The 12313-nt window shown below is 40.8% G+C and overlaps 1 protein-coding gene across 1 annotated transcript in view; it reads left to right on the forward strand.

Moving 5' to 3' along the window:
• The first annotated feature begins 853 nt into the window (after window positions 1-853).
• The window catches only part of crybg1a (crystallin beta-gamma domain containing 1a), a 42212-nt gene continuing 30752 nt past the window's right edge, over window positions 854-12313 (forward strand). The window contains exon 1 of the mRNA XM_053435397.1: window positions 854-1310. Coding sequence (XP_053291372.1) covers window positions 976-1310 — 335 coding nt within the window. The 5' untranslated portion in view covers window positions 854-975. The remainder of the gene's footprint in view (window positions 1311-12313) is intronic.

The following is a 12313-nucleotide window of genomic DNA, read 5'->3' on the forward strand; positions in this document are numbered from 1 at the left end:
ATAAGATGAACTATCTTTGAATTTCAATATGTGGCCCTGGGATCATTTTATTTTGACTCGCATATAAGTATAAAGTAAATATAGCTCAATAACTCATGATGATGTAATAATTAGTGGCAGCCCCGTTAAAAATTAGTATTTGTGTATTTGTGAAAATTTGAGTCGTTCTTGTAAAGGCAATTGGCTTTTTGTTTGTCCCCAATACATTGAAACTTTAAACAAAACAAAACAAAAGCAAAAAATATTAAACTTTATTTATAAATTAACTTTCAAAACGCAGTTATAAGGTGCTTAACAAGTCAAAAATGAAACAAAATAAACGAAATAAACAAAAGTTGCAAATGAGAAAAGAGTGAAGAGAAGATCAAATGAAACATTATAAAATGATATATAGACAGTGAGATAAAGATAAAGATAAAGTTGCTTTATTGTCAACATGTTCAAAACATACAAGGAATCGATATGACGTTTCCCACTCTCCCACAGTGAAACATATAAAGTGCACAGGCACAACAGATAACACAAGACATTTCCAATACTAAGTAAACATACAGATTTTTTAGTACAGCAGCATAATAGATCAGAACTAAGCAAACCAATACAGCCGGTCTGTAATTTCCACCTAAAACTACAAAAAGATAAACGACCAAACAACCTTGCTGCTTGCTAAATTGTGGACGTGCTCGGGTATAATATATTAGTTTACTCGAGGACACACTGTTGGTCTATTTGTATTTTTTTTACATATATATAAAAAAGAAAGTAAAACGGAAGTGTAGTTTTATTTGATTTATTCTGAAGGTGACAGCCGGAAGTTTTTCCTGTGGGTTAACTTTACGCAGCTGCACCTCTCACCTGCACAGAGCTGCACACCTCCTCCCGCCCGCAACTGCACTCGCTCCCCAGCAGCAGCAGGCTGTAGTCGGATTCCTCTCCTCTCCTCATGGTCCACTGCTCCCCTCTGCTCCACACACCATGAGTAAGTCCAGCTCGCTCAAAGTCAAGAGTCTGTTCAAGTTGAAGTCACCTGAGAAGGAGAGCAAGGAGCTCAAGCGGTCGGCGACCCTCAGAGATGGACCTGCCGCCGGCCACAAAGACATGTCCGGGACGGTACCCACCAGCCCCGGTCCCCTCAGCCCGGGAGACGGCGTCACGCCGCCCGAGGAAACGTCGCCCGTTTCCCCGAAAGAGAAGAAGAAACGACGGCTGCTGTCGTTCAGGCTGAAACGGAAGAAATCCAAGAGCAAAACGGAGGAGGGGGACGTGTTTTTCCCTGAGACGGATGAACTGGACAGTTTCAGCCGACCCATGTGAGATCAAGTTCATTTATTCATCTCTTTTCTGCTTCTAGGGCTGACAGGTCGTCTGAAGAAGTTCTGACGCTCAATAAACAGCAGCAGAAGTCTTAATAACCCTGAACAGAGAACATCATAGTAATTACACTGACTCATATTGTTGTTAACTCGAGTGTTTTGAGAGAGCGACGGGACCCTGGTCTCTCCTCACTCCCTGGACCTCCCCCCATCCCCCTCCTCTCTCCTTATCTCACAGATCCACAGCATGAAGCAGCAGAGACGTTTTTCCCTCTGGCACTTTTTTTGAAATCTAAGCACAATGACGTTGAGTTGTGGCTCTATGACGTTTGTTAGTTTCCAGTTTGGAAATATATATATATACAGTGAGAACTAGGGCTGTCAAAATATCAGATTTTCACTATTTGATATTACTGACTAAAATAATGAGGATTATCGTGATATCTGTCGGGAAAAATAAGGGAGACATCTCCCCCCTGATTATTGTTAATCTGGGTTAAATTTGTCATCTCTCGTGGTCTATTTTTGTGGCAAAGGAAAGGTCTTTTGATTTTAAAAATAAGTCCTTTACTTTGTGGGAAGTTGAAGAGAGTGAATGTGAAATGCAGATTGACCCCATTCTGCTTAGGTGCCCTTGAGCAAGGCACTTGATCTCCCATCCCATCTATGCTGTGGCTGACTGACCATGTGGGTACAGCTCCCTGATGGGAGTCAATGTGAAGAAGTGAATATCCTCTCTGACTCACTCTCCCCTGGATGACTGAGAGATTGAAAACAACAAACTGGTTAACCTCAGGTGGTCACCATACTGACAGAGGAATTTCCAGTGCTCATATTTGCTTATTCCACGCATGTCCTGTTCTCTTTTTTATTTTGGTTCCTTGTCCAAAACCAGTCAGGTGATGGGTCGAGACTCTCTGTATCTGACACGGATGTTGTTGTCTCACATTGTCAGGTTAACCCACTCTGACAGATGCCGTTGTGTGCTGAGGAGGAAGGCAGGCATGGCATAACACGTCAGGCTGGAAAACCTGCCGTGCAGGTATGAAACATTAACATGTTCAGTCCAATTTAATGTGGCTTGATCAAGTTGATTTTGTCTGAGCTGGTCTGGAATCTGGATGTGAGGGAGCATGACTCGTACAGAGGAGGACTGATGGAGGGTGCATTTTCTCAGCTATTTTCAGATTTAGTCCTAACCCCTGGCTTGAGCCGAACCCATTCCTGTAGTTTACTTTTGATCTGGTTAGTTTTGGTTTCACAGTGCAATTTAGGTAGCAGACATCTATGGACTGTGACCACTACTTGTCCCGGATTGGTTGTTAGATGGGACGCATCTGAGGTCAGTGTGTCAGTTTGGAACTTGTTTCTGTTTCTAATGAGGAAATGGATTACCCAGTTGATATTGTTGTTTTTGTTGCCACTGTAATATTATTATGGTGTTACTACCAGCATCACCAACATCAGGGGCAGTACTCCACACACTAGTTCAATTCCTGCCAAATCTACAAGTAATCCTTGACGCCGCCTTGGTTCTTCTTCTTCTTCTGTTGATGATGCTGTCTGAACTTCCTGCCGATCCTCCGAAAAGCTGAACTCTCCCAAAAAAATGTCCTCACGAACCAGGGTTTGTTTGATCCGGATCAGACCAGAAAAAGTTGGTGTGAAAGCGCCCTTTAAAGTCTGACTCAGACAAGACATAAAATGTGGAAGGAAAAACCTTTTAGTCTAGTTTTAGTGGAAGAATGAGCTCTTCAGCAAACTGCTTTTCAAATTAGATTTCATGACAACTGATTGTAACTGTCACATGTGGACTGATGCAACATTAGAAGAATCCAGAGCGGTCAACTCTTTGGAAGGGAATCAGAGAACTCAACCCTGCACAACAGAACTGAGACAATCCAGGTGTTGATTTTGTTCTATTAATTTTGTCGGCCTCAGTGTCTGTGTTGCACTAGACCTCATAGTGGAAGTGTTTGTAATAGGCGGCATACTAGCATTTAAAACCATTTGAACAACATTTGAAACCTCTTTGACACCTACAGTGACTTCTGCCCAACAGTGTTCCACATTACAAGCTGTGCCTTTTAAATACCCAGCTGTAGATGCTGCATGTCCGTGTTTGTAATATAACTGTAAACGTTAGGTTGGTGATTGTGTATAATGAGATTATATAAATGTGCCTACTGTCAAAGATTTGGCCTTTTACTGTTAATGCTGCAGAAACTCTCCCTTTAATACTGTGCGGACAGTATTATAGATAATGGAGTTTTGCATAAATGAGGTGAATAGTATACTTTGTTTTTAAAAACAGAGAAAACACATATCTCAGGATGAAACAGATATGACACATGTAAAAGATGCCGATAAAGACGTCAAACCAGAAGGACAACTAGATTCCGTGCTCTAAACAAAAACATTTGATTTCCGCAGAAGACTTTTTCCTTCATGTCCTGCCTCCACCCCTCACCTGAATGCTGAGGACATTTACTTGTTATTGTGAATGCATCTGACCTGCAAAATATCCTGCTGGATTCTTCATCATGTGAAAAGAAAACTCCAGAAAAAATCGGGGCTAGATATGTCTGTGAAAGTATCACTATTTAAAGTTACCCCTCCCTTATTATCCCTTATAAATTACTAAAACACATAAAACAGTTCCTGCTAAGACGAAACCTAATGTGGTTTATTGTGAAACACCTCTGAAAGTAATATCAGTTGGGAGAGTAGCTTTGTATCCAGCCAATTTCAGTGTGGTTGCTCTGTGTGTTTACATAATTTGCATCAACGTTAGGCGTTTGTTAGCTTTGGAAGATTTTTGTTCTTAATCTTCTCATAGTTAAGGGAGTAAACATAACCTTTATTTACCTCCAAGGAGGTTATGTTTTCACCCCTGTCTATTTGTTTGTTAGTTAGTTTGTTGATCTGCAAGATTTTCCCAAAACTCCCGGACGGTTTGCTCTGAGATTTGGGAAAGAACCTATTAGAATTTGGTGTGGATCTGGATCAGGGGGTGGATTTTTTTTTAATTTGATTTAACTTCGGAAACATTTCTCAACATTTTCATTAATTTCTCAAAGATTAAAAGTCAAGGACCTTTAAGAGAAGTGGACTGATATTTGTGAGTGTGTGCAGTTAGGTGCAGATCCAAATAAGACTCTGGAACTATTGAATTTAAATGTGATTTAGATTCTAGTTATATAATAGCAGAAAAAATAGACTTCATCAATATTCCAGTAACACAAGCTCAACTGCCTAAGCTCATATTGGTTTCCAGTTTAGTCACTTTAATCGTTGCCACACTTTGCATAACTGTAACTCTTCATACCACTGTTTGTTTTTGACAGTACTGTGTACACACAGACCTTTCTGGCATGTGTCACCTATTCTAAAACCTGATGGAGGCAGATGGCGGTGATATTAGGGTTTTGGAAGAGAATGAGATCACTTCCAGGTATGCTTGTTCTGTCGGAGGCATCAGAGGTGAGGTTTCAAACGACGGGGGGGGGGTGAACTCTGTCCGCGCCCCTCTGGATCTCCAGGCTTGTGACTTGCTGGAATCTGACCAGGATTGGCAATTGAAATGTTTCATGTCGTGAGTGAGAAGGGAAAGTACAGCCTCGAACTAAAGGTTCAGAGAAGCTTCAAGTGTTTGGGTTTAAAAACTCGTCTGGGAGCTGAGGTGTCTGGATACAAAATACTTGGGCTTTTCTCTGGGACGTGACTGCAGCAGCCGCATCAAAAGGTCCGTAAGATATCCAATTCACTGACACGTGTGGACTAACGTCTTTGAGAGGCGAGCACGAGAAAGCTTATCCAAAACAATTTAATCTAGCAGACAAGATAGACCAGTCACACCCTCCAACAGAGGCGTTGGAGTCCCACTCTATACAATTTCTAGACATCCCTAAGGTGAGGGTGTGGAAACTGACAGCCAAATTGAACGGGTCGTAGTGTGTGGTTATAAAGCAAGGCAGGAATTTACAAGCCAATCACCTTGAATGCACCCATTAGACGCAGGCCTTTATTCATCCATTACTTGATTGTACATCCATTTATTAGATCCTTTTAAGGGGTCCCAATTCGGTTGGGGAGGGGTTGGCAATCCCAGCTGATAGTGGGTGACATGTTGGTTTCACTCTGGAAAAGGTCGCCTGTCTATCACAGGGCTGACCGATGAGCCCCAGGAATCACATGTTGCTGTTTCCAGTAGACGTCGACCCTTATCACCAAAAGCTCTTGAATCTCTTTTTTGTGAGTTGATATCTTTTGCTGCGTCTTCTTTAAGGACACTCCTCATAGATAAACAAACCTTCCGGGACTGTAATATTTTCATATAGGACCTTTTTCTACCTGAGAGGTTTCTGTAGGTGGGGTTTATTTCTAATTATTCCCTTCACCCTTCGTCCTGTTAGTAGTGATTGCACACTCGTATTTCATATCCTGAGTTTGGAGGGAATTTCATCTTGACTCTTGAATTCCTGGAGAGCGATGCGTTGTTTGCACCATGTGCATTCAGCAGGGCGGCAGTGGCTGATCTATTAGCGCCCTGATGGAAATTTATCTTCGGCCATTACTTATCTTACAAGATACTGCTGTGGGACAGTGCCGGTTTTGTGACGTGATGACCGTGGAGATAAAATTCCCTAGATGCTTCTGATCAAATCTTCTTATCACAGTAACATTGAAGGCAGAAGTGACAAGACAGCACAGGACAACAGCCCGAATGCCCAGACAGGTGCGGTCGGCTGTGGAGGCTCAGCCTGTCTGTAAAAGTGAAAGTGTTTGTATACATGGCGTGGAATGAGCAGGTGTTGAGTGCCTGACGTGACACACAGCTGCTTGTTCATTTGCAAACATACATGAAGCTGGTGTCTTCAGGAGGAGACACTGCATCAGAGCCCCTCTCATACGATTACATCACACAAATAAAGGGTTGTATCTTGATATTAATGTCATTTATATAATCAAAGATAAATAGATGGTAAACAGTTGTCTCTTGAACTTTGACAATTATAGGTGCAAGAAACGAGACTTTCGGGGAATTATCTGCAATCATCTGAAAATGAGTTCAATCAAATATGGTCAGATGGAACTTTAAGTGACATTAATGGCCAAACACATCTATTGAAACTACTAACAAATGATTGTGATGTTCTTGTGCGGCTAGTAGTACTGGAGAAATGAGCGAAGTAGGTTGTCTGTTTATTGCCACATAAAAGTTATGTTTTATCTCATCCATAGGACATTGAATTATGAACATTGGAGAGAGGTCAAAGTTCAGAAGTGGTAACAACACAAATCTGGGCAATCTAATCTGTTGAAACAATAATAAAAGCATGGTTAATATTTTGTTAGTTACTTATTAGTGTATACTGTTGTATCAGTAAGCAGCAGATTATTTATTTATTTATTTGTCCATTTATCCATCTGTAAATATCCATATTGTGACTGATTTGAGCCAAAGTACTTACACCATTATTGTACTTAAAATGTTACTGACTAAGGATCTTTGTAAATGTCAAACATGTATGTCAGACTATCCACCTGATGACATTTTTTACTGAAGAAGAGACTGTCAATGAGGTTTTATTAGAGACCACTACACTTAGCTGTGTGACATAAAGATAACCTGGTATCAATATTACCAAGCTCATTTCAGGTAGCTTGATACCTGAAATGTATTGTTCCCCACTGCTGACAATACTTGGAGCCTGAGGAGTGAACTAGACCTAACAACCCTTATGCATTTTCTACTGACACCTGTCGCTCAAACAAGCATCACTTTGTGCACTTCGGTCAGTCATACAGTCAGTCAGAACAGAATGATCCTGTTCTGGGTATCAGTGGGAAACACGGTTTGTGACAGAGAATGTTAAGGGGGGGGGGCTCCATAGGGCTACTCTTCGTTTCTAAATAAATTGTTAAGAACTGCTCAGCTGTGGCTGAGGGGTAGAGTGGTTGTCCTCGAACCTGAAGGTCGGCAGTTCGATCCCCAGTCTGACCCATATGCATGCCGAAGTGTCCTTGGGCAAGATGCTGAACACCGAATGGCCCCCCCTAGAATAACAAAGTGCTGTGAGTAGATAGACTGTATGAATGTGTGTGTGAATGGGTGAATGTAAAACTGTACTGTAAAGCGCTTTGAGTGGTCATCAAGACTAGAAAAGCGCTTTATAAATACAAAACCATTTACCATTTATTATGAGGAAGTAACAAATAATATGATAAAATCAATGATGAAAAGAAAACCGTTTGCACGTCAACTTTTTGGCAAGACAGCGTTTGTGACTAAAGCCAGCACAGTCACTCAATAGATCTTACATTGATATGATTGTTAAGTTATTTCCTGGTTCTCTCCTTCCCTTTGGCTCGACTGCAGTTCATCTATCTACCTCTGCTCTTTGTTAAAAGCCTCTCCGTGCAGGGCTGAGCTAAGAAGAGCAGATAAGTATCAAGTGCTGATTGATTCACTGCCGTTGTCCAGCCTTTAGGGGCCTTAAACCAGGTTTTGTCACATGATCCTTCAAAGGGGAATTTATTAAACTGGTTTTTTAGACATAAACTCCAGAAAAAGGTTCGAGACTATTTCCAGAGTTTGCCTTTTTCCCATGTGAAGAACACAGCAGGAGATTGTACAGGTCAGACCTGTACACAACGGCTATAAAATGTCTAGAGCCTTGAGGCGAGGGGTGACGCCCATGTAGGGCATGCAGGAGGCAGAACGTGAAGTATAAAGTCTGGAAATGTGTTTTTTCTTTTCTGCACATTGACACTGGCGTTGGCCCTTATCGCTCAGCATTACAGCATGCCTGGAGTTTGGTGCATGTCTGAAAGCAGCTCAAGAGTGATTATATCTGTAAGTGTTAAGTATTGTTACTGCGAGTGCTGGCTGTCTGACCAGAACAGATATTGCTGAGTGAGTTGCAGAAAGTGGGCATTGAAGTGGAGTTAAACAGAATTTCTGTAGCACAAGGGAGATTCTGAAGTTTAGTGTTTTGAGTGTTTTAACCATTTAGAAGTTGACAAGTGAAGCTTGACAAAATACCTGCAGATTATGCAGTATTTTTCTCTCTCTCCAAAAAATAATAACTATTGTCATGCACCTGCACCTGTGATGTTCATGAAGTGCTGTTCAGTCTTCGGAAGTTGTGTAAAGCATCTTCTGTTGTGATACACAACCACTTGTTCAACTACCGAATGTCTTGCCAAATGTGTAGAGGTTGCAGTCTTTGTTCTGGATTAATAAAGCACATGTTCCAGAGAAAAGGTTTGTCTTCCTGTTGCCACCCTGCATTGTGACTGACAGGTGCAATTAAAAAAAGATCCCTTGGCTTCACGTGCAGTGCTCTTCCTTCCATGTGATTATAGTTCTATATTTAGGTCTGTTTTCAGTTTAGTGAGGAGGTGATGTACAGAAATTCGAAACACATACAGCCCCTGTCATTTGCCCAATTGCTAACGTAAGAAGACCTGTGATTGATGCTGTTTTCCTGAAGTCTTGATCATAGTATTTTTCATAATACTAGTGGTGTCGCTATGCTGCAGGGAAAACATCAGTTGGTTGGTCAATCAACACTGTCGGTCCAGAGTGAAATGTCTTATAGGTCAAATAAGTCATGGTTGCATGAATTACACACAGATGTTCCTGGTCTTCAAAGGAGGGATCTCAGTGAGAGTGATGATCCTCTGACTTTTCCTCTGGCAACGTAAAGTTGCCATTTTTGGTTTGCAGTGAAATGTATACTTGATTACAGTTGGAATGGTCGACGTATTGTTAACCGAGATATTCATGGTCCCCAGAGGACAAACACAAAATAATTTTAGTGTCTCTAAATCTGGCTACATTAGGACCACTTGATAATCACCACTTATCCAGTTAAATATCTCGCCATCTAGATGGATTGATCCAAAAATGTGAGACAGACATTCAGATAGACCATTTGTGTCATTCTATCAGCTGGCTGGTCCAGACTCAAACACTTCTCTGAAAATCAACTTGTAACAGTGAACGATGCATTTCATATGTGGAAAGCACCTGCAGCGCAGTTTAAGGTGAACATTTTCCAGAGGGCTAAAGTGCTCACAGTTTTGAGTGTCAGTCATACTCACTGAGGCTAAATACTTGTCTTTAGAGCAGCCATTTTGCTTTATTCTTAGCAAACACACACAAAGAAGGATCCATAGTTAAAGACGTGGAGACTCCGAAGTTTCCATCCATCAAAAGATAATAATGAGTGGGGCAATTTCCCTTTTCTCTGTATAAAGCTCTCTTCCTTGTCTTCCTTTTAGTTTTGCCAGTGCAGTTGCTCTTGGCTTGAACATGTAAAACCCACTGCTGAGAACACTTCTACAAATTACAGCCTTCTCCTTCTGGTTATAGTCTGTGGCGTAAAGACATTTAGGAACATTTTAGAAATCAGTGATCCAGTTGTGGTTTGGTTTGGTGAATCACAATTTTTTTTTTTTTTTATTTCAAGCTGCACAAATTGGAAACCAGTTTTCTCATTCACAGTAATTTGAAAGTGTATTCTGTGTTAGAGGAGTATTGTCTCGATCAGTGGCAGCTTATCCTGTTCCAGGTGATAGTGATAGTAATAACTGAGCCTCATCACCACACCTCCTTGTGTGGTTTTAGTTTCCATCCACAATTAAACACAGCAGAAGTAAAAGCTTATTTTTGTCGGACAGCATTGTTCTGCTCCTGTGTGAAAGAGGGAAAATGAAAGTAGTCAAAATAGAAGGAGATTTGTGAAGTGGTGATGTGATGAGATCACGAGGTCAGTCGTTGGATGCTGCTCAGAAATAAGAAATGGGAATCATCATCTTCTCTGATAAATATATATATTATATCTTATAACTTGTATCAAAGTGATAATTTTTACATCTTTGGATTTGTTAAAAACACTTAATAGCTTCTGAAAGCTATTGATATTGTTGTTTACGGTCCGACTATTTTATTTCATCCACAACCACAAAAATGATATACTTTTGTCGGTGTTTTAGCTCCAGATGACATCTTAGCTAATCTCTATTAGCAGCTATCTGCATATGAATTAAAATGTTGATAGCCAATGCATTTCGGTCAATGTGTTCCGCCTCTGTTGCTCTTCACACGGACTCTTTATCTGCTGGCAACCAAAGGCTGCTAAAACATGATTGTTCAAACGGAAGCCAAAAGGCTTGCCGACCCAAAATCCTGTCCCTCACCTACAGATTCATATGCACATGCAGAATCTGTTATAGAGGTTAATGAAGATATATCTGTGCACATGCTGCTCTTTGATAAATCAGCTGCATATGGGACAGTAAGTTGGATCAGCCTTTATTTAAGCCTCTTAGTTTTCCTGCCCTGGTTTCGACAGGAAAGGGGGCCTGATGCTAGTACAGGGACTAGATTAGTCAGGGTGATTTGTCCTCTTCGTCAGTAGATTGACTAAAGAAATTCCAAATTTGTTCCATGTGTTTCTTTATGAGCTGGGTTGTGAAATCTTGGCACCCGAATCCACAGTTATGACTGTTAGTCCTCGTGTGTGGAGATGTGTGTGTGTGTGTGTGTGTGTGTGTTTGTGTGTGTGTGTGTGTGTGGGTGTGCACCTGGTGTTATTGAGTTGTGTGGGACCTGTGCTCTGCTGACTGTGTGTGAGCCTCTTGTTTCGTTAACTCATAAATTGACTAAGACATTCAGTTTATTCTCAATGTCGATGGTTTTTTGCGATAGAGGGAAGTAAAGAATCTGTCATCGTAACAGCAGTTATTAGGAAAGTTGCAGAAGCTGGATAATAGTTTTTTCTGTGTTTTGTTTTCATAGAATCATTTAAAATTGTAACTGTTAACTCCAGCATACACACGTATCACATGGTTTACCTTTTGTTTTATCAGAAGACCCATAAAACTAGGCCATTAAAATCCGCAAGAAGGAGCAGCAAGGCTTAAGTCACTACTGTGTAACCTTTATGCTTCATTGGTATATTTCAAACAGAAACTAATATACAGTAAGACATGCTATACACCTTAGCACACATACATGTAGTTGTGCATAACTGTGACAGAATGACACCTACAGGACTGGAAAAATGAATAATTTCAGTTCAGTTGGAATTAGGCAAGCTCTGTTGACTGACTCAGGTTTTTAGTTCTTATTTTTAAGTAATATTCATCACCAATCTTGCAAAACCATGAGCACAGGAGCCAGCTTTGTGAAGACACTCAGTTTTTACTGCCACAGTTGGAAAATGTGCTCTTAAACTTCTTTTCTTCTCGCCACTTTGCATTTTTGATTTTGAAACAGAAAAAAAAGAGGCCTAAGGCAAGAATAAACGATGAGGTTCAATTCATCTGTGAGAAAGTATCATCTTACACGTACTGTAGAAACAAGTCATATTTTGTGAGCATTAATAAAACAGAGAAGCTTACTGTCAGCGTGTAAACTTATTGTTTTGAAAATCCTAGCTAGAATTTGACTTTAAAAAATATATGTTATGACAATTATACTTATTACTAATAACATAAAGTATCTACCAGAATTTGGACTTTATGCAACTATATATCGGTTCCTGCTAGCCCTTCCAAAGTCAACATGTCAGCATTGTGAGCTGCCTTTGTAACTCTGCCATCTGCATGTAGTTGTGGCAACGTCACAGCTGGCTCTGATCCTGAATGGGACTTTCTGTGACAGTGATAGACTGCTTGCATTTTATTACCACTACACTGTGCATTCTGCAGGTGGGAGAACATATGCCCTTGGCTCTGTTCTAAAAGTTATCGTGCAGGTTTTTTAAAACGATGCATCATGTCTTCATTGAAAATATTTCCAAACTTTTGTTGGCTTGGTTTTCACCGCTCTGGTTATTGGTCCTTTTGAAAATGTGGGGACTACAGCCTACTGGTTGTTACGGACCCGCCCAGCATCTGGCAAACACTGGGCCCTGCAAGAGTTGCTCAGGCACTCCCAGGAACTCTTATTGTGCACTGCTGTTTTGGAAGCACAGTGCAAAGCC

This window comes from Pleuronectes platessa, chromosome 11 (genome assembly GCF_947347685.1).
Source record: "Pleuronectes platessa chromosome 11, fPlePla1.1, whole genome shotgun sequence".
In the NCBI taxonomy this organism is placed as follows: Eukaryota; Metazoa; Chordata; class Actinopteri; order Pleuronectiformes; family Pleuronectidae; genus Pleuronectes; species Pleuronectes platessa.